The sequence below is a fragment of the Hyla sarda genome, chromosome 4 (assembly GCF_029499605.1).
Source record: "Hyla sarda isolate aHylSar1 chromosome 4, aHylSar1.hap1, whole genome shotgun sequence".
NCBI lineage: Eukaryota > Metazoa > Chordata > Amphibia > Anura > Hylidae > Hyla > Hyla sarda.
This window is the reverse complement of record NC_079192.1, coordinates 54981486-55004139: the sequence shown is the minus strand read 5'-3', so window position 1 is coordinate 55004139 and position 22654 is coordinate 54981486. Positions and strand designations below refer to the sequence as shown.

The 22654-nt window shown below is 48.2% G+C and overlaps 1 protein-coding gene across 3 annotated transcripts in view; it reads right to left on the bottom strand.

Annotated features, from left to right (window-relative positions):
* Positions 1-22654, bottom strand: part of CHMP7 (charged multivesicular body protein 7) — a 58427-nt gene that overhangs the window by 9424 nt on the left and 26349 nt on the right. For all 3 annotated transcript variants that reach the window (XM_056571000.1, XM_056571002.1, XM_056571003.1), the window contains 6 exons: positions 15208-15376; positions 8488-8673; positions 6411-6544; positions 4950-4998; positions 4339-4458; positions 272-370 (listed from right to left, as the gene is read on the bottom strand). In XM_056571000.1, coding sequence (XP_056426975.1) covers positions 272-370; positions 4339-4458; positions 4950-4998; positions 6411-6544; positions 8488-8673; positions 15208-15376 — 757 coding nt within the window. The remainder of the gene's footprint in view (positions 1-271; positions 371-4338; positions 4459-4949; positions 4999-6410; positions 6545-8487; positions 8674-15207; positions 15377-22654) is intronic.

The window sequence follows — 22654 nt, the reverse complement described above, 5'->3', positions numbered from 1 at the left end:
GAACCCCCAGTAGAAATTGTATAAGGGGCCCTTCTCTAGTATTCTGGCTAGACACCCTGACCAGATTTATATTATAGACTAGAACAGTGGTCTTCAACCTGCGGACCTCCAGGTGTTTCAAAACTACAACTCCCAGCATGCCCGGACAGCCGTTGGCTGTCCGGGCATGCTGGGAGTTGTAGTTTTGAAACGTCTGGAGGTCCATAGGTTAAAGATCACTGGACTAGAAGATGCTGGATAAATCACATACAGGTCACATGTGACTTATTACCTCTTGTATCTGCTCTACTAAACTTTCTGTCTTCTCCAGACTGACGTCCTTCAGTGCTGAACGCAGAGCCGAGACCCCTATCTGGTAAGCGGATACCACCTAAAAGGGAAAAAAAAAATAGGGGATTTTTTGGTACTCACCGTAAAATCTTTCTCGTAGCCTTCATTGGGGGACAACTATACTGATGGGTATATGCTTTTGCCACAAGGAGGCGCTGACACTAGGAAAAAAAAAAGGCAGCTCCTCTCTGGCAGTATATACCTGCCCACTGGAAGTGAGGTAATCAGTTTTGTCACAAAGCAGTAGGAGAAGCTAACAAAGAAATAAATCCGAAGAACCCTAGAAAATAATCTCGGATAAAAAACAAACAAACAAAAAAACAACAAGAACCGGAAAGGATTATCCAGACAAGAAAAATAAAGAAATGGGTGGGTGCGGTGTCTCCAAATGAAGGCTAAGAGAAAAAGAGATTTTATGGGGAGTACAAAAAAAAATCTCCTTTTCTCGTTCGCTCTCCATTGGGGAACACCGATACTGATGGGACGTACAAAAGCAGTCCCCTAGGATGGGAAAAACAACCAACAGTGAAAGGGGAATAAATCTCGAGACCGAACCCACTTGTCCGTAAGACCTGCGGACGAGATCCGGGGCCAGAAACAACCAAGGCCCAGAAACTGAGCTCCCGGAAGATCACCCGTGCATGAAGATGGACTAGGATGCCAAAAGGAAGGGACCATCCATTGCAGTCCAGATAGAGAGCCAAGAAAAGGGCAACTAGGAAGCCAGATGGGCTGGAACCATCCCAGAAAGAGGAAGGAAATCCACTCCAAAAACACAGAACCAGACAGAGGGTAATGGGGTACCAAGACTGCGGACACGAAAGAAACTGCAGACATCCAAAAATCTGGCAGTATGGAAGACAGACTCCGCATCCAACCGTGTGTCACAACCATGCCCCTAGCAGACCAACATGGCACTCTAAAGAAAGGGGAACAGAGAGTGCTGCTGCTGCTGTGAAAGGCCATGGAACCTGTAGGAAACGTCCACAGCCCATCTCCTAATGGTGCAACACACCAGGACTGCTGTCGCAGACGCAAGAGATGAAGGAGATATGTGGGATAGGAAAAAAAAAGAAACAGTCTGACTTACAGGTCCAATGAAGCCACATAGACACACTGAACTTCACATGGAAATTGAGTCCCTGGGAATACGAATATGGGAGGTCACCTGGTGAAACCATGCAGACACAAACTGGCTATAAGGCATAGGGACCATGGCCACACCAGGTCCCGCATCCAGAACCACACATTGAAAGTGGGTCACCAGCCGTCAGAGCAGCAGGCATGTAGAGAGGTACCTGGTAAAGTAGATAATCCTGCGAACCAGTATGTGGTGCATTATACAGGGCAAGTGAGCAACATAGGGTGACTTACTCGAAACTACACCTTGGCAGTAGGTTACCTGAACGTCCGTCTACAGTGTGGGAATTGTATGGTAGTTGACCCGACATAGTAGTAAACCATGCAGACAGCCGCCTGGCTGACTGGTATAGGATTCCTGAATGCACAGGATCACTCCTTCGAACCCTTCCACAGAAAGTGGGGTACTGGAGCGTGGCCGATCTAACGGGCGACCTGGCAGTTCCGGAGACCCAGCAGATGAAAGTCTGGCTGACTGGCATCAGTCTCGTGTTACTGCAGAGACCCTCATCTAGATTCCTCACACCAGCAGTGAGGTATGGGAACCTGTCCATGCCCGTGGCAGCCCTGAGATGGGAGACTGGCTGTGGCGGAAACCGTGTGGACAACCGTCTAGCTGAACAAGTACATTCCAGGCGCTGGCGAAAATGGGACGACAGTCAGATAGGCAATTACTGTGCCCCTCTGTCGCATGATCCAGCCGCAGATGCGGCATCTGTGAGATGATTAATAGGCGATACTACTGTCTGGCTTATCGATATCAAGTACAACTTCCAAGGACGTGGGGACCGGAGCACTAACCACGGATGCAGCAGCCTGAGGAGGAGGGATAGATTGCATGCACACTACAAGCACACTCCCAGTGGACATGAGGAGGAACCGCAAAAGTGCCCTTAGTGTCCGCCAGGAAATCCAATGCCCTTGCAAGTGTGTGTGTGTGGGGAGGGGGGGGGGGTTTAGGGGACCGGAAATCGGCCGAGGGCAGACATGGTATGGAACCCAGCAGTAGAGAAGAACACTCACTGATGGTATCCCCAGAATCTTCCAAGGGATCGTGAAATCCCTGGCAAAGACCCGCCACGACGGTTCGCAGATGTTCCCTGAGAACCCGGCAAGCGGCTCAATGGGATTTGCCATATCAGGTCCCGCACAAGGTGACAGAAGCAAAAAAAAGGGGACCCCATATACAGTCGTTGGAAAGAAGCCTGCCAGAAAATAATCTGATAAGAACAGATCTTACAGGCATGTAATAGCTATTGGATGCTAAAAGCAATAGACATTAAGGGCAATTCAATTATTGACCACAAGAGGGCGTCAAATGCCACTAAATGGTTTATTGAACTAAACAGGGTAGAAGAGGTGTGGGGAGCAGGGTGCACTGCGCTGTTGCTGCCCGCATGAACCCCTCAGTGACATGCGGGCAGTTCCTGGAGCGGCAACGGGACGAAGCAGCGCGCTATAGAAGTGCCTGCTAAGCCGCTGCGTGGCTCTGAGCCAGGGGACAAGAGAGGGCCGGCTGTAAGAACTCCCGCCGGGCTGCCATTTAAGGAGCTGCTAATTGAGCCGCTTTGTCTTACGAGCGCTGCCGACCCCCACAGCGAGGGAGGAGTGGTGCTGGGAGAAGCTCCAAGTAATGTAATGGCCGGGGGTAGGCACCTGCCAGACGTATGAATGGCCCTTGCAGCGCGCAAACCTGGGAAGGAGGAGCAGCCTGACCTCCTGTTCACGCGCTGGCACAGGGGGGAGAAGGGTGGAGCTAAGTGCCGCCATAACCCGCTGAACTCCCACCAGCTGAGCACCCCAGTTGCGCACTCCGCCTGGTACGCACAGCAGACCCAGTGCAGAGGATAGGCGGTGGCGGCTCCCGTCGCATAATAGAAGCGCGGGAAGAGCTGCCGGGTCTGCAGCAGATCTGACCGCATGCAGGCGGCTCCGGCACTGCAGAAAGTGTAAGTGCTGGCAGCTCCCAGCTGGGGGAACGTTAAAGTAGCTCCCTCATAACCCCCACCATAGTCGTTGAAGACAGGAGATGCAGCCAAAGCTGCATGAATAAAATAGCGAGGGTTAACCCCTCACTGCCCATAAAGCGATTCAGAAGCAGGGGAATACTTACTACTGCTAGTTTGTCGAAGTGGTTGGGGTGGCCATACACACCTCAGACGTCCCCACATACCTTGATGTCTTCAGCCAGCATTAGGCAGCGTTGCATCATTCCAGGCTGCCATAGCGAGGCGAGCAGGGGCAGTGGGGGACCCGGACCCAGGGTACAACCTCCAGGCGCTGGCCGTTGGCGATAAGAGGTTGACCGCCCATACTGTTATGTTCAATGCCCCTTTGTCGCATGTGAAAGATCAGGTAGCGCCATGCTCCTGTCCCACAAGCTAGGGCAAAAAAACTAAGGAAAAAGAACCTAACTAGACATACTTAACAAGCTCCCAGACCTGTGTCTTGCCTCCTACTGACACTAGCTAAAACTGATTACCTCACTTCCAGTGGGCGGGTATATCCTGCCAGGGAGGAGCAGACTTATTTTTCCTAGTGTCAGTGCCTCCTAGTGGCAAGAGCATATACCCATCAGTATAGGTGTCCCCCAATGAAGAGCGACCGAGAAAATTACATTACTGTACAAGGGAAAGAAGAATCACAAAAAACTTTATTGGAAACACAACCTTCCGCCTGAAATACCCCAGTCTATTAAAACCGGGTCAGAATTATGCCCAGGCCAGAAGAGGTACCAGATATAAGCTGGAGTAGATTTTGGGCATAATTAATGGGAATTCTGACGTGAATAAGGTCACCAGTAAATCTGTCAGGCTACATAGGCCACACTCCTCCTGCTCCCCATTAATCCAGTGTGGTTTCTATTACCTTGCGGTCAGTCTCAGCCATTGATATTCTTTCCAAGATGCTCTGTACTGTGTCCAACTTGCCCTGCAGCGCCGTAATCCGTTTTTCTGTTATTTTCCTGCGACGCAGACATCGTAGGGCCTAGGTGGAAAAAAATAAGGGTAAGAATAAATTAATAGATTTTTAAGACCTTCTAAGACACATTGGAGGAAAAGTTGCCAAATTGCCCATAGCAACCAATCAGATCGCTTCTTTGATTTTTAACAAGGCCTCTGCAAAATGAAAGAAGCGATCTGATTGGTTGCTATGGGCAACTTTTCCTCTGGACAGGTTCTGCTAAATCTCCACCATTATTCGTAAAGTGATGATCTGGGAGGAGGGAGAATTCCCTGATAGGTGTATAGAAGTGTTTCCCAACCAGTGTGCTTCCAGCTGTTGCAAAAACTACAACTCCCAGCATGCTGGGAGTTGTAGTTTTTGCAACAGCTGGAGGCACCCTGGTTAGAAAACACTGCTAAAGGGATATCAGCCAGTCATTGTATTATAATTATACAACTTCCCAAGTTGGGAAACACTAGTGTATGCACTGGGGGTTAGAGTCAGCCTACATTTACTTGTGTATCGGTATTTACCTGATTCTTATTCCCGGCCTTGTTAAAGCTTTTTGCCTCTTCTGTCAGTCTGCAGAAACAAAATTAAAGAAACAAAATTACAATACAATTTTATATTTTCGTTAAAACGAACACACCCTGACCATTAATGGAAAGACATGCCCCATGTCTAACTAGTGCTCAGACTAACATCTTCTTGCCTATCTACAGGATAGGGGATAACGTGCTGATTGGTGGGCGTCCATCAGGACCGTAGAACAAAAGTGGAACACTCCCAAGAATGTTTGGAGGTCCCATAGATTGTCACACATGTCCCACACAGGTCCCATCCATGGCCACACATGCACTGTGTACTCTTTTACATTTTTAGGGAAATGTCATAATCTGTTCTAAGGATTGTGGGAACAGCATTGGTTGGACCTCCATGTTATCCCATGTACTGTGAATCAGGGATAGCCTGCTGAAATGGGCACGTTACATTTTATTCAATATTTTTTAGTCCCCATAGGGACTAGTACATGGAACCATTTGTTTGCATACGTGGACACTTGCCATAGCATAGCATTGATTAGTGTTATCGGTGCTCCATTCCTACAGCATGCCTGCAGAGAAGGAGCACTGAATGGTTGTGACGGAGCCAGTTAGGGACCCTCTGCCCATCCTCTCAGCTAATCAGGACCCCATTATTTTGCTGTGGTGGTCCCAATCAGCATTTGTTTGTTTTTTTCAATTTAGACTCTGCAATCAACTTTGATCAGGACATCTAAAAAGGTTAATGCTGGACATTGGCCCGATCAATGATGTCTGGCATTAGCAGTGGGTCCTGGCTGCTGATAGCAACCGATACCCATGGGGTATGAGGCTCTTCACACAACGGGACATGTGTCCACTAGGGCATAAAGGACAACTGTAGTGGTACACATTTATATATGCCCGGGCCTCAAAAATAAACAAAATAAACTCATACATACCTTCCTACGAGCCCCCGTTGGTCCGGCACAGGCCTCACGGTCCGGCAGTGCTGAAGTCATGGTACACATTTATAGTATAGTGGTATACATTTATATATGCCCGGGCCTCAAAAATAAACAAAATACATGACAGTGGGCTCAGCCTATCACAGGCCAGGGAGGGACATCACTACGGCCGGTGATACGCCGACGGTTCTGCGGCGTCCCCGTCCCCAGGAAGTGGAATGACGTCAGCACTGCCGGACCGTGAGGCCTGTGCCGGACCAATGGGGGCTCGTAGGAAGGTATGTATGAGTTTATTTTGTTTATTTTTTAGGCCCGGGCACGGGCATATATAAATGTGTACCACTACAGTGGTCCTTTAAAGAGGCTTTGTTGGCTCTCCTGGTACGTCTGATTTAGTAAATATTAGTATTTCTCTGCATTGTGCGGCTCCTCTGTTATTCCTCCTGGAAATTACTAAAATGCCAACCAGCTTTTATCATTCCCTCTCAGTACTTGTGCTACTTACCTAGTGGATTCGTCACATGCGCTCTGCAGTCTCTCAGATAGTAGCTTTTCACTTTTCTGTAACTCATAGATGCCCAGGTCGGTGTCTCCTATAGGTGTCACATGACTACTTCCATCCTTGACAAACTTGACAAGCTGTGAGATAGGAGTTAAGGGATTAGCAATGGCAAGGACGTATGTTCATTGAGTAAACATGGGGCGTATGGGAGAAGAAAATATGGAGACAGTATTAGAATAGGTATCCTTGGGCCCACCTCCATCTATACAGAACATCTGCATCCTATTTAATTACACTGTAATCTGCGTTATTATTGTGCACGTAGGACATATCAATGTGTAAATTATCCCATAATAAATAGATCCTGGTGATAAGTGATTTGCTTCAAAGTCATCTCTAAATGTGGTTGTCTTCTGCTGGACTTTTGGGGCTCAGAACTGTATCAGCCTCCGCCCTAAGAGAAGGATCTCCTAGTCCTCTGATGAGCCAGTGTGACCCTGAATGGAGATCATGAGTGCTGTCACTAGTTTTTGAAGGGGTATTCCAACATTATACTAGCATCTGCTGACTCGTCAATAACATTTTGTAAGCGTCCGGGAATGGGAAACCCTACAGAGACACTAAGCCATGTGCAGGGATCTTTACATTTAGGGTATCTATAACTGAAGAGGAAAAGGATTAGCTACAGCAGCCAATCACTGATATGGTAGATGACATTGGGAGGGAGTCAGGAGGCCCTTATACACATTTCTCAGTTAGCCAGTCCTGACAAAATCTCAGTTTCAGCCTAATTCTCTCTAATGAGTATAAAGGACAGACTTGGACTAGTATGTAAATAGGGTAAGCTTATAACCTACATATTGCCCGTATATAGGCTATTTGTGAAGACCAATTACTTTTGAGATAGATAGAGAGATAGAGATATATATATATATATATATATATATCTCTATCTCTCTATCTCTATCAGTGGTCTCCAACCTGTGGACCTCCAGATGTTGCAAAACTACAACTCCCAGTATGCCCGGACAGCCGGGCAAACTGTACAAACTGTGTACAAACTGTACGTTCACTGTTGATCCTACTACAGTGACCCCCCGATCTACGATGGCCCCGACATACGATCATTTCAACATACGATGGCCTCTCAGAGGCCATTGCATGGTGAAGGCAGCATGTATGTCGGGGCCATCGCATAAACGGCTATCTGAAAGCGCAGACTGGTTCAGCTGCCCCCGGATAGCAGTTTACGGTGCCCCGTGTGCTCCGCTGACGATCACTTACCTGTCCTCGGGGCTCCGGCGTGTCCTATTCGGGATCCCCTGCATAGTCGGCGCTCTCCATCGTCATCATCACGTCGCTGCACACGCCGTCCCGTCATCCAATAGGAGCGGCGTGCGTAGCGACGTGATGGCGGCGACGGAGAGCAAGGATGCCGGGGAACCAGAGGCCTTGCCGGAGCGTCGGGGACACCCCGGGGACACAGCGACAGCGATGGAAGGCGACATCCAGGGCAGCGGTGACGAGCGCATGCTGGGTGTTGTGGTTTTGCAACATCTGGAGGTCCGCAGGTTGTAAACCACTGTCTTATATTTTCCATTGCACGGATCCCTCAACATACTATGGTTTCAACAAACGATGGTCCATTTGGAACGGATTACCATCGTATGTTGGGGGACCACTGTATCGTGTTCTCCATACGTTGGTCTTTGCTATATGATTATTATACAGGGTCCCCACCGAGTTTTTCTTAGTCATGCCAGCAATCTTTTATTGTTCTTTTGTGTTTTTAGATGTATTGTCTATGCTCTATGAATGTACTTGGGACATTATTTGTCTTTTTTTTTTATTGTTCTTATGTGTTTTCAGATGTATTGTCTATGCTTTAGGTATGTACCAAAAAAAAAAGTTTAATATATTTTGATCCATATATGTGTGTTTTGCTGTATTTGATATTCTTTGTTTGTGTAGGATGGCTAATGTACAGATAAGGATATAGTGTATGGTGATTATTAGGATATGATGTAATCACACATGGCAGGCCATACTTATAGAAGATCTCCTTTTTGTACCTACTTACTTTCTCACCATCTTTCTGCAGTAGACAGACCTTCTTGTCTCTGAGCAGCTGCAACAGAACCAGCTGAAACGCAGACTGACTCGGAATCAGGTTCTTGCAGAGTCCGTGGACATCATCCTCACACAGCAAGGGGACGGTGGTCAGTGGAGATGACTGATACTTCTGTAATACCAGACCTGCCTGGTGCTGAAAGGGTTGACAGGATACGAAATGTATTGTTTCATCATGAGTAAACACCATCACCACTATGGCTTTATACTAAATGAAAATACTTGTTGGGTGAAACGGTGACTTCGGCCTGAAGCTTTTCATTTGGGAAGCTCCCAGCTGGTCCTAAATTTGGTTGTCAGAGCAAGGTGGGAGTTGTAAATAAAGCTTCATGGAAAGGTAAACTCAAATTTTATCCGAGATGAAAAATGAAGCAACTTTGCAAAAAAGCGTTAAAGGGGTTTTCTGTAACTATATGAAGGAAGGCTTATCCACAGGATTGGCCATCAATTGCTGATTGTCAGTGTGTTGACACCTGGCACCCCCCCCCCCCCCCCCCCCACACTACACAGTGAATGGGGCCGGAAGCCCTGCTCCAATCACTGTGTAGTGGTGGCACCGGGTAACTGGAGCTCAGTTCCGATTCACTTCAAAGGGAGCTGATTTGTAGTTTTTACATGTCACCGACACTATGCAATGAAGGGTGCCGGACTGCGGGCCCCATTCATTGTGTACTGTGGGGAACCAAACACCTGATTGGCAGGGGTAGGAGGGGGTGGGCTGGATGTTGTCACCCTGACAATCACCAATTGATGCCAATCCTGTAGATAGGCTATTATATAGTCTCTGAAAACTTCTTTAACTCCTTCCCACCCTAGGACGTATACATACGTCCAAGTTGCTAGCTAGTTAGCGCAACTGGACACATGCATACGTCCTAGCGATCTACTACACAGCGCGATACGCTGCAGGAGATCGCCAGTTGGACCCGGCTGTCAATCACAGCCGGGGACCCATTGATCCCGGCAGCATTAACCCCATAGATGCCGTGATCATTCCTGATCACAGAATCTATGGGGTTGACAGGGGGAGCAGGCTCCCCCTGACCACCAATGGCGATCCTGTGATGCAATCGCGGGATCCCGTTGGTTGCCATGACAGCAGGAGGCCAGCTGATTGCCTACTGTCTGCCTAGTACGGCAGCCTTTGAGGTCCAGCCATAGGCTGTTAGTCAGAATAATACCGATAGTTATACTGTGCTGCACTACAACATAGTATAACCTGTAAAAAAAAAAAAAAAAAAAAAATAAATTACAAAAATTTTAAATAAATAAAGTGTAAAAAAATATAAATAAATGCCCCTTTCCCAATAAAACTATATATCATCACCTAAAAAATAAAAAAAATATAAAAACGCCCAAACCTATAGATAATAGGTTTTGCACGTCTGTAATGATAATGGTATTGATCCCGTACCGTATAAAAAAACAACAAAAAACATAAAATTATTTTGGTCCAAAACGTGGCAAAAAAAATAAATAAATCAAAAAAGGTAACATGAATCGCAAAAATTGTACCAATAAAAAGTAAAGCTTGTCCCGCAAAAATAAAGCCCTCACACAATGGTGTTGGATGAAAAAAAAATAAAAAATTAAGAACATAACACAAAAAAATTTTTTGTAAATAAAAAAGGTAAAAAAAGGAATTTTTTTTGGACTCAACGTAAAATCTCTTTCTCGTAGCCTTCATTGGGGGACACAGACACTGATGGGTATATGCTCTTGCCACTAGGAGGTGCTGACACTAGCAAAAAAAAAAAAAGTCGGCTCCTCCCTGGTAGGATATACCCACCCACTGGAAGTGAGGTAATCAGTTTTGTAACAAAAGCAGTAGGAGAAGCCAACAAGAGATATGTCCAAAGGACCCTAGAAAGGAATCTCTGATAAAAAATGGAAAACATTATCCGGACCAAAAATTGAGAAATGGGTGGGTGCTGTGTCCCACAATGAAAACTACGAGAAAGATTTTACAGGGAATATAAAAATAAATAAATAAATCATTTTCTCAGTCACTCTTCATTGGGGGACACAGACACTGATGGGACGTACCAAAGTAGTCCCTGGGGTGGGAAATAACCGGCAGAGAAGGGGACACAGTCCAGAGACTGAACCCCATCCACCTGCAAGGCATGCTGGCGAGACCCTCAGCCGAGAGATAACTGAGGCAGGAAGCTGAGCGTCTGGAAGCTCCACCACCCATGGAGATGGGCCAGGAAGCCAATAGGAAGAGACCGGAGACCGAAAGTCTGCAGATAGACATGAAAAAAAGGACATCTCGGAGGCCCGATGGGCCGTAACCATCCAGGAAGGATAGAGGAAACCAATTCCAAGGAAACTAAAGAACCAAACAGAGGACTAGCCCGGCTGGTAAACACAGAAAATGGGGGGGGAAACAAAAGAACCCCATCCAGCCGATTGAAGAGAACATGGTGAGAAAACGCCAGGGAGATCAACAAACGCCAGGAAGAAGGAGAGCATGCGGAAAATGGAGACCAGAAACCTCTGGAAAAGAAAAGGGAAGAGAGATGAAACCGTACCGAGAGACATGATGCATCTAAACGATGACCTGGACTGACAAGCTTCAGGTCCAGATCAGTCTCAGAGTTACCGCGAGAACCGGGGACGAAGAGCGGACCCAGAGTATGACAGAGAGCCATAACAGCGGTAAAAATCGCAACGAGGGAATGATGTCCACACGTAGGGTCAAGTTGGCCAGACTGGCGAAACCCGGCTGACCTGAACGCCCTATGTGCCGGGAGTGCATGGATCCCGAAGGAAAAGAAAGTAAACAGCCGGACAATGACCTGAATGTCCTGAGAAGAGCATCCTGGAATACCGGAGCGACCGGATATGGGAACTGGAGATTCTCAGGTCTCCTGAAAGCCCCACACCAGTAAAGAAGAATGTGTGTGAGAATTCCACACTTCAGGGTAATGCACGAGGAGATGTACTGCCATGTCAGAATAACACGTAATGTGGCTTAGAGAGACAGCCACACAAAGGGGAATCGCAGACAAAAACTGGACAGGACTGCCCGTGACGACCACATTACGAAGGCCCCAAGAAAAGGGAAAACCATCCCAGAGAACAAGGCACACCACTGGCGCCTAGGAGGGTGCCCAAAGCAAAAGAAAACTCCCTGCACTCACAAACATGAGCGAAGAGGGGATGGACAAGGGGAACCAGCCTTGGACACAGCGGACCAAACAGATCAGAAGATGCCAAAACAACAGCACATCAGGGCAGGAATAGAGGGAGACAGAGGAAGCCCAGCTGAGATTTACAGGGTAAGGGCACATGAAGGTCACCCCAGAAGACTGGTGCGCCAGTGCCGTGCAACTGACATTGTTAAATGGAAGGATTGACACACCCATCCAGGGAGTCCCCACCAGGAAAGAGGAGAGCAAAGGCAGGAACCATACAACAGACGGTGGCATCAGCTGGTCTGCTCCTCCCCTATATCCTCCCACTTGCCCCGCTACCGGAAGGTGTGTGTCGGGTCGAAGACCCTTGTAGCGTACACACAAGGGGACCAGCAGGAGGGAGGGAACAGAAATGTAACCCCCGTTCCCACGCTGCGGAGAGGGGAGGGGGGCGGAGGCAGCCGGCAGGGAGAGGAATATCACCCCTTAGTTCCCGCGCTGCGGTAGAGGGGAAGGAGGGCGGAGCTATGCACACAATACATTTAAGCCCGACGGTGGGGAAGCAGGGGAGAGGGAATTACCGCAGCTGGCATAAGCGCTCCAGAGAAGCGCTGGTGGACAGCGTGAGAGAGAGAGCACAGGGGGGACGCTGGAAAGGGCTGGCGGCTGCACAGTGAGCAGACGCGGTGTGCTGATGAATGCTGTGGGAGAAGCAGGGGGATAAGACTGTGGCCGTCTGAGCTGTTTGGCACTATAGCTGTCGGGGAAGAGCAGCACTGCTGTCTGTCCAGCAGAGTAACCGCATGTAAAGACTGCAGGGATGGGTGCCAGAGAAGAGGAGCTGCACAGGTAACCCCTTACATACCGCCGGGAACCGGGGCCCCCCAATGTAGCGCCCCAATAAAGGATAGAGTCCCTCTACCCCTTGAGACCTGGACCACCGCCATTCTGGTTTGGGCTTTCTGGGAGGGGGAGGGGTCATATTTACCCGAAGACTCCAGATACTCACCCTGAAGTCATCACCCTGCATCAAACCAGGCTAAAATAGCAAGGCGAGCAGGGGCAGTGGGGGACCGGGACCCAGGGTACAACCCCCAGGCACTGGCGAGAAGGGGTTAACAGTGCATAATCTATTCCTGTGCCCCGTTGTCGCATATGGGGGTAACAGGTAGTGTCATGATCCTGAACCCCCACCTGAACAAGAGAAACAAAAGGGAAAAAAAAATAATAATAAACTAACTTAACAGCCCTTACTAGAAAATAATAAAAAAAAAAAAAACAGGTCTGGGGAGCTCCCAACCTGTGTCTTGCCCCCTACTGATACTAGCTAAAACCGATTACCTCACTTCCAGTGGGCGGGTATATCCTGCCAGGGAGGAGCAGACTTTTTTTTCCCCTTGTGTCAGCACCTCCTAGTGGCAAGATCATATATCCATCAGTGTCTGTGTCCCCCAATGAAGAGAGACCAAGAACATTAAAAAAAATAAAAATAAATAAAAATCTTTAGAAATTGGGTATCACCATAATTGTACTGACCAACAGAATAAAAATTATTTTTAGCATACAGTGAATGCCATAAAAAAAATTGCATTTTTTATTTTTATTTTGGCGTGTATACGACACAGCACTGCTCAGTATTATCGGTCATCATCTGCCGGGAGATGGCCAGAGCCAGGTGGATGATTGGCAGCGCTGCGGGCAATCCGATCATCCATTCCAAGTACCGCACTGCCGTAGATGCCGTGATCTGTATTGATGACGGCATCTGAGGGGTTAATGGCGGACATCTGCGCCATCGCGGATGTCCGCCATTGTCGGCGGGTCCCTGGCTGCTGATAATTTACGTCATGGTGCGCTAAGTGCCACGTCACCATGACGTACATTTACGTCCATTGTTAAGGGGTTAAAGAGACACATGCTGGATTTGAAAAATTGTGCTTGGTCATTAAGGTAAAAACAGGCAGCGTCCTTAAGGGGGTTAATCATTTCCAATCATTTGAGGTCTTCAGATCCTCATTTGGTGGCAACAGACTACAAACTAACCCTGAGTAGTCTGATCTTTTAGTCATACTCCCTTCCGTTTGTCACTAACCAAATCTCTATTAGAAATATGTAAAGGGCAAAAGGAAGGGAATACAACTGCAAAGGGTCTGTTAATAGTGAGACACAAATGGTATGGAAATATTCTTTCTGCGCACAACCTCTATGCAGACCTGGGTGTCTTCACATTTACAGATTATAAGCAAACCCTTTAAAGAGTACCTGTCATCATCTAAATTTTCCCTGATCCCCCTTCCCATCTGTCCCTTTCTCTAACTATGCCTATCCCTGTGTTTATTGAGGTTTAAAACGCTGTGGAAATACCTTTTTTTATCCCTCTTCATTAGCTCAGGAGCACTGTCTTTCTGAGGGGTGGAAGGAGGCGGATCCCGGCAGGCATGATGTCACATGAAGCCTGGCTGGGACTCTGCTTCTGCCAGTCTTCCTGTATGCTGCTCTCCCTCTGCAGCAGTGTTTCCCAACCAGGGCACCTCCAGCTGTTGCAAAACTACAACTCCCAGCATGCCCAGACAGCCAACAGCTGTCCGGGCATGCTGGGAGTTGTAGTTTTGCAACAGCTGGAGGCACCCTGGTTGGGAAACACTGCTCTGCAGTGTGCATACAGACTAAGTACAGGGGAGGGACGGCATCCTCTGTCACTCTCTCTCCTGTGTCTCTCTGCACTAAAAAGTCAATGCTGAGAACCAGGGGCTGAGGGAGCAATTACAGAGGCAGTGATTAAGATGAATGTCGGGGGGTGGGGGGGGGGGGGGGGGGGCACAGAGCAGGGAGTGCAGTGAGTGCAATGTATATGATAACGTGTGGTGAGGGGCAGGGAGAACACAGAGCAGGGGGGAGGGGGAGATGACTGGCTGTTATATGAGAGGCATGTGCAGGCTTGTAGCTCACAGGCTGGGAGCGAGTCCTGAGCTGAGAGGACTGAACTTGCTATGGAAGGACCAGAGCCCTTTCAGCATTAGTCCTAAAAGCTGTACACTTACTATGAAAAGCATAGGAAGCTGCCTGCAGACCAGGCATAGAAGAGAGACCCCTAGTGGCCAAAAGTATAAAATGAAAAAACTGGTATACATATTAATATTTTTTAATGAAGATATATTACAATATCTCTTCATTAATGATTATGAACAACATATTAAAAGTTTTTGTTGATGACAGGTACTCTTTAATGCTGCAGTTGTGGGTTAGAGGGCATTCTCATGTCTCAGCCAATCCGGAGCAAACCCAAAAGGCAAAGTCGAATCTAAGCAGCTGGATGTGTTGCACTTGACATCCTCCCCGGCAATGAACAGGCTCAAACAGGGCACATTAACAGATTTGTGAACTGGACGGACTGAAAAAAGCTGCAACATGTTTTGGTGCTTCTGGCGCAACCATACCATTGTGCACCCTTATTTTCTGTTATCAGACTCATCGTCTTGCTAACCTGCCTCCCTGCAGCCGCAGTGATGAATTGTGCAGCTCTCACTGACCTTTATTACTTCAGGAACCACAAGTGGCTCGTCTGGGTTTATCTGTCCACCTAGAACAGAGCTCATTGTCCAGCGTAGAGGTTTGATGATCAGCTGCCTCATGCCCCACGAGAGCCAGCCACTGGTGATACCCGCCACAAAATCAGACTCTTGCTGCAGGGAGCCTTGCCTGCCAAAAATGTATAGGATTAGTTAAATTAGTTACATTATGTAATACTGTACTGGAGCACTACAGGGCAATAAGCGGGACTCCAGCTATTGCAAAACTACAACTCTCAGCATGCCGAGACAGCCAACGGCTGTCCGGGCATGCTGGGAGTTGTAGTTTAGCAACAGCTGTAGGCAACCTGGTCGGGAAGCACTACTCCAGAGATATCAGCCTTAGTCACTGTATAACAGTTATACAACTTCCCAAAATATTACGTCTTACAAGTCATCGGTTTTCTGCTTGCTGTCAGCAACTGAAGACACTTACAAAAAATATGCTGAAAGAGCTGTTTTCCCCCCCCAAAAAAAACATCACCATATCTGTCATCAGGGTGTGGGTGGTATTACAACTTGGCTCTATTTACTTCAACGGAAGGGAGCTGCAGTGCATCACATAACCTAGACTGGTGTGCTGCTGCTTTTTGAAGAAATCAGCTCTGCATTTCAATAGAAATCCTCAATAGAGTCAGATGAGTTTCAACGAGAAAAAAAAATGACAAAGAAAAAAAATTCCAAGAATAAAACCCACTTAAGTCACATGGTGAACAAAACAAAAAAAACTGCATCTTGGGAATGTAAGACAAGAGGGCAATAAAAAATAAAAAAAAACAGCGAGGAGACATAGCCTTAGGGTGCATTCATACCACGGATTGTGCATACGGTTTAGGAACATGAAAACCATATGATCTAAAACCTTGTGAAACAGTATATATGCACAGTTTCATTTGGTTCTCATTAACTACAATCCTATAAAAAAAATTGTATGTGGTGAATATGTGGTAGGATCCAGATTTCTGTTTGCCAAAAAACCCACAGACTGAACCACAACCATGCCAGACCGTACAAAACCAGATTCATTTTTTGAACACGGTTTCTCAGTGCCAGCCTATGGCTCCCAGCATCACATTTGGGGCATACAGCAGCCGGATCCAGCTGTGGAATTTGAAAATACACTGCGACCGTATCCCCGCCATACCCCATTCATTTCAATGAGCCCAACAAATTCAGATAGTGACACCGGTCAGATAATTTTTGGACCGCATCAGTTTTTTTTTCAGATTGAAAAGCATGGTCTGTTGCGGTTTTTCGCTTCGTCGATTTTTTTATGCTTACCGTAAAATCTCTTTCTCGGAGGATCCATTGGGGGGGGGGGGGGGGTGGACTCAGAGACCGTGGGTATATCTTGCTGCCACTAGGCATACAAAAAGAAAGTCGGCCCCTCCTGGCAGGATATACCCCGCCTACTGACCTGAGCTAATCAGAAGCAGTAGGAGATGACCAACAGAAAAAGAAACCAGCAGGGGTCCGAAGGAACCAAACAAAAAACTACTTTTCTCAGTTGGCACCATTGGGGGACACAGAGACCATGGGACGTACCAAAGCAGTCTCCGGGGTGGGAAAAATACCCAAATTAGAATAAGGTAGACTGAGTCACTGCTGCCTGCAACACCTTGCGACCCAAACCAGCGTTGGCGGACGCAAAAGTGTGCACCTGGTAGAATTTAGTGAAGGTGTGCAAGGACAACCAGGTGGCCGCCTAACAGACTTGTAAGCTGAAGTCCTATTGTGTAAAACAAAGGCCAATGTGAACCAAGAAGAGGGAGCACATCTGAAAATGAGGACTTCGGTTACGGGCGCTTCTCCCCCTTAATAGGTAATAGTAGGCTTAAGCGTGGAGTCCCATATAGAAGAAGGTTTATTGCAACACAAAGGTTTCGAGTCCCTGTGCCAGACTCTTCATCAGGCATTATTGTGTAGCGCCCAAGAAGCCCCAACGGAACGCGTGGAATGCGCTGTGACCCGAAAAGGTGGGACCTTCCCTTTCCGATGGTACGATTCCGAGATGGCAGAACGGATCCACAGCGAAATGGTCGCCTTGGAAGCCAGAAGCCCCTTTGCGACGACCCCCCGGAATCACAAAGAAGGAGTCACTCCGGAAAGAGGACGTGACGAAAAGATAGATCCGGACAGCCCGAATAACATCCAGACAATGTAGGGAATGCTCCTTAGAATTAGATGGTGCCGGACAAAATGAAAATGAAGGAAAGGAGGAAACCACCTTGGGCAAGAAGGAGGGAGGCGGCCGAAAGACAACCTTGTCCTGGACCAAGAAAGGAGAACGACAAGAGAGCCGCCAGCTCGGAGACCCTCTTAATGTAGGTAATCACAATGAGGAAGGCAACCTTCCAAGAAAGGACGCGAAGAGAGGCGTCCCGGAGAGGTTCTAACAGAGCCTCCTGTAAGGTGCCAAGCAGCAGGTTGAGATCCCAAAGAGGGGTAGGAGACCTGTATGGCAGAGCCGCATGGACCACACTCTGCAGGAAGGTAGGGACATGAGAGTTGGAAGCCAACTGCCGTTGAAATAGAAAAGAAAGAACCGACACTTGACCCTTGTGAGAACTGAGCGCTATGAGCTGATCCGGGCTGGATTGCAAGAAAGCAAAAAAGGCAGGAACGCCCTCCGCATTGAGTTTCCTCAGAACCCTGGGCAGGAGAGGGAGAGGAGGAAAGAGGTAAGGAAGGCTGAAGGATGACTACGGGATCACGAACGCGTCCACTGCCAGAGCCAGAGGGTCGCGGGACTTTTTGACAAAGCAAGGAACCTGTCTGTTGTGGCGAGACATGAAGAGATCCACGTCCGGGGTCCCCCAAGATCGCAAATCTGTGCAAACACCTCCGGATGGAGACACCACTCCCTGGGATGCACAGAGGAGAGGGTTAAATAGTCCGCCTCCCAATTCTCCACTCCCGGAATGTGGATTGCAGAGATGGATGGAACTCTAGTCTTGGCCAAGAGCAAAATCCTGGAGACCTCCTCCATTGCTGAGCGACTGCACGTGCAGCCCTGGCGATTGATATACGCCAACACCGTGGCGTTGTCCGACTGGACTTGAACAGGACGACCCTGTAGGAGCAGCCCCCAACAGAGAAGACAAAAGAAAAATGGCACGGAGCTCCAGAAGATTGATGTGGAGGAGAGCCTCCTGAGAGGACCAGCGACCCTGGACAGTCCGGTTCCGAAACACACCTCCCCAACCCAGGAGACTCGCATCGGTCTTGACGAACAGCCAGTGGAGAGGACAGGAGAGGGGCGCCGTAGACGACAGACACCCTCCGATAGGGTGCACCGCTTGTCCAGCAGAAGACGAACCCGAGCAGCTGCTGTGTCGAAATGGAGACCCAGTAATATAAGTGGAAGAAAGGTTGGACTTCTACAAGTTTATCACCCAGCCGAAGGCAGACAGGGTCTGCACCATGAGATGAAGGCTCTCCAAGTTTTGAGCTTTTATCAAAAGATCGTCCATGTAAGGGAGGACTGAGATCCCCCGAGCCTGAAGGATGGCAATCACCACCACCAGAGCCCCCTTTCTTGGGGAAAACAAAAAGATTGGAGTAGAACCCCGAAAAACGCTTCCCGGGAGGAACTGGAACAATCACTCCCGGAGCGAGGAGGGTATGTAAAGCGAACTAAAAATCCACCACCAAAGAAGGGGAACGAGGAGGGCGGGATCGGAAGAAACTATCCCGGGGATAAGAAGCAAATTCTATCCGGTAACCATCGGTTGCGACATCCCGAACCCAGGAGTCCTGAACCTGCGCTAGCCAAATATCCCGGAACAGAGACAGATGCCCTCCCACCCGTGAAGAGGACACAGATGGGGGCGTCCCTTCAGGAGGTGGGAGGCTTATGGTTACCAGACTTGGCCGTGAAACCGCCAGAACGGTTGTCTGACTTCCAGGAAGGACGTGTCTTAAAGGAGGGAGCTTTGCGCGATTGTGCCTGGAAGAACGACCCGAGACAAAGGACCGAAAGGGCCAAAAGGAAGACTACTTCCGACGGGGATCGGAACGGCAAGGTTTGTTCTGCAGCAGCAGAGAGCTTTTACCCCCAGTAGCTTCGGATATGATCTCGTCCAGGCGCTTCCCAAAGAGCAGAGTACCTGAGAAGGGCAAATCCGTGAGAGATTTCTTCGAAGCAGCATCCGCAACCCATGCCTTTAGCCACATGGAGCGACGAATCGTCAACCAAGTTACCTGAAACAAAAGCCGTACAGTGGGCGGACTCCAGTGCTGCCGAACAGAGGAAGTCCCCGGCCTGAGAGAGTTGACGAGCGAGGTCCGCCAAGTCCTCCTGAGGGGCACCTGACAGGATGCCTTGACGAAGCTGGGAAGCCCAAACAGAAACAGCCTTCAACACCTAGGCGCGGAAGCAAAGGTGGGGAGCAAGGACAAACCTGCCGCTTATGTTACTCTCAATCTTATCCCGTTGCTAGACTGTTCTCGTAAAGTAGCTTCCCCTCTCCATGGTAGATAGATCTAACCTAGTTAAAATAGTTCTTATACCTCAGTTTTTGTACATTTTACATAATACCCCTGTCTGGATTCCTATGAAATATTTTCTTAGGATTCAGTCCTTGTTTAGGGAGCTTATTTGGAATGGAAAGTCGGCTAGGATCAGTCTTGAAACATTACAACGTGATGAGGCGGGTGGCTTGTCCATTCCAAATCCTTGGTTGCACTTTTTAGCGTCGAAGGTTCAACAGTTGAAGGGGTGAGTGCAGTTTACCACTATGGGGAGCACAGGTGATCTAGTCTCAAGGCGTATTGGTAAAGTGACCCCTATTTATCTGCTGGAAATTGATACACAGACACGCCCCCAGACCTTCCTCCTACTTTTGTGCTTATTTGTAAGGTGTGGACGAAATTTAAGACCCTTATGCATGATCCTGTATTTGTTACATATTCTCCTCTTTGGCATAATCCTGGTCTATCTGAATAGTGCTCGTTACCTGATATTTCCCTTTGGGTTACCCATGGGGTTTTGTATCTTTCGCAGCTGTACAATGGGCCGATTTTGAAGTCATTTTCTCAATTGCGGGAATAATTTATTCTGCCTTACTCGTTCTTTTATAGTTATCTACAACTGCAACATGCCCTTTATGCGCAGTCTCGAGCTTGTGATTTGACTGTCCGCTTGTCTGTGGTGGTGAATGATTTGTTCACTCAGATTTCTACTAAAGGTGTAATATCTGTGTTGTATAGGGAACTGCTGTCCTTATCATGAGGCCTATCCGTTGAATATTAAGGATAAATGGGAGGTGGATGTGGGGTCCCATATCAGATGAGCAGTGGGCACAGATTATGGCTATGACCCCGCGGCTTGCAGTGTCAGAGGCCAACCGGGTGTCCCAAATATTTCTACTACACCGGGTGTATCGTACTCCCGCCTTCCTGCAAAGGATTGGGATGCGGCTGGATTCCTGCTGTCCCCGTTGTCCCCTTGCCCGATGCTCACTTGCTTCATGTGATTTGGGACTGTACTTATCTTACACATTTTTGGAATGCTGTGGGACAAGTGGTTAGGCGGGTGTTTGGTTGTCCGTTAAGTTTGTCCGCTCTGACATGTGTATTGGGATATCTGGAAGGGCTGGATGAGGATTGTACATTGGTATTACTATATATACTCGAGTATAAGCCGAGTTATTCAGCACGAAAACGCCCCCCTCGGCTTATACTAGAGTGAACTCTCCACCTGTCGATCCCTTCATCAGTGGCCTTCAACCTGCGGACCTCCAGATGTTGCAAAACTACAACTCCCAGCAGTGACATTTCCTTGACGACACCGCACAGGGACGTTCATGCGCAACGTCCCTGTGCGTCGTCGTCAAGGCAACGTCACTACTCCGGGGCCGAAGCGCGGAGAAGAGGCCCCCCCGGTGAAAATGGACAGCCCGCAACGACTAACCATCCCCAGCGGACGGTCCACGAAGCATAGATGGCCCGGACCAGCTCACCCTAACGTCTCGCCGAGGGGCGGTGAGTACAAAACAAAAGGGGGTTGACGGGTGGATGATGACGAAGGCCGCAATGGCTGTCCGGGCATGCTGGGAGTTGTAGTTTTGAAACCTCTGGAGGTCCGCAGGTTGAAGACCACTGATGAAGGGATTGACAGGCAGTGATGATGAAGGGGGCGGATGATGAGGAAGGCCGCAATGGTCTTCAACCTGCGGACCTCCAGAGTCCCATGCCTGGACAACCGATGGGAGTTGTAGTTTTGAAACGTCTGGAGGTCCGCAGGTTGAAGACCACTGATGAAGGGATTGACAGGGGGTGATGATGAAGGGGGGGGGGGGGGTGATGACGGGGGGAAATTATGTATTTCCCACCCTAGGCTTATAGTCGAGTCAATAACTTTTCCTGGGTTTTTGGGGTAAAATTAGGGGCCTCGGCTTATATTCGGGTCAGCTTATACTCGAGTTTCCCCACCCACTATATGCGAATTGATTGTAAAATTAAATCATATCATTAGACTGGAAAAAGGTATGCCTAAATTTGAGTCCATTTGGGGGCCTTGGATTGATACCCCTGGTCTGCAATCCACCTATCTGCGGAGAACTCCATGGAGGTGCTTCTGGGGGGGTCTAATCACTAATATTCAAGATGTCAAGTAGAGGTCGGCACTGCAGGTAAGCATTGGTGTCCGAGGACCAGGTAGATACAATGTTAAGAAGAAAGGGTCCCGGCACTCAAAAATCTTGCTTAATCTTTGTCTTTATTCATGCAATAGACAGCATAGCATACATCACAGTACGTACATTATGGATCAACAGTACATTATGGATCAACAGCCTTTTTCAACTGTGTGGCAAGGCTCAAGGCTGTTGAGCCGTAACGCATACTGTAATGTATGCTATGCCATCTATTCCATGAATACAGACAAAGTGGGATGGGGTTTCTGGGTTTATGTTTTTTTCTTTGTTTTTGTATGTTGTTTGTTTTATATAAAAATTTCTGATTTAAAAAAAAAAAATGCCGCTTCAAAAGGCAAACTTTGCCAGGTTCTCGATCTTCTTGTCCACTGGATCCTTAAAGGACGGTGCGTCTGCTAGAGGCAGAGTAGTAGATTTTGACAGATGAGAAACTGGAGGATCTACTGCAGGCGGCTGGTCCACTTGGAGACCAGATCCTGAGAGAAGGGAAACTGAGCTTGAATCTTCTTGGTCCCATGAAAATGATTGTCCGGATGCTTTCAAGCCAGCAAGGCGTCAAATTCAGCGTGAGAGATGAAAACCTTGGGGGAACGACGAGAGCGGCGAAAAGAAACTTCCGGATCAGGATCCGAAGTTCTTGGGTCCTCCAGAATAAAAGTGTCCCTGATGGCTGACACCAAGCTGTCCACCATATAAGACAAAGCAGAGTGATCCTCTTGATCCGAGTTGGAATCAGACACTTCATCCGC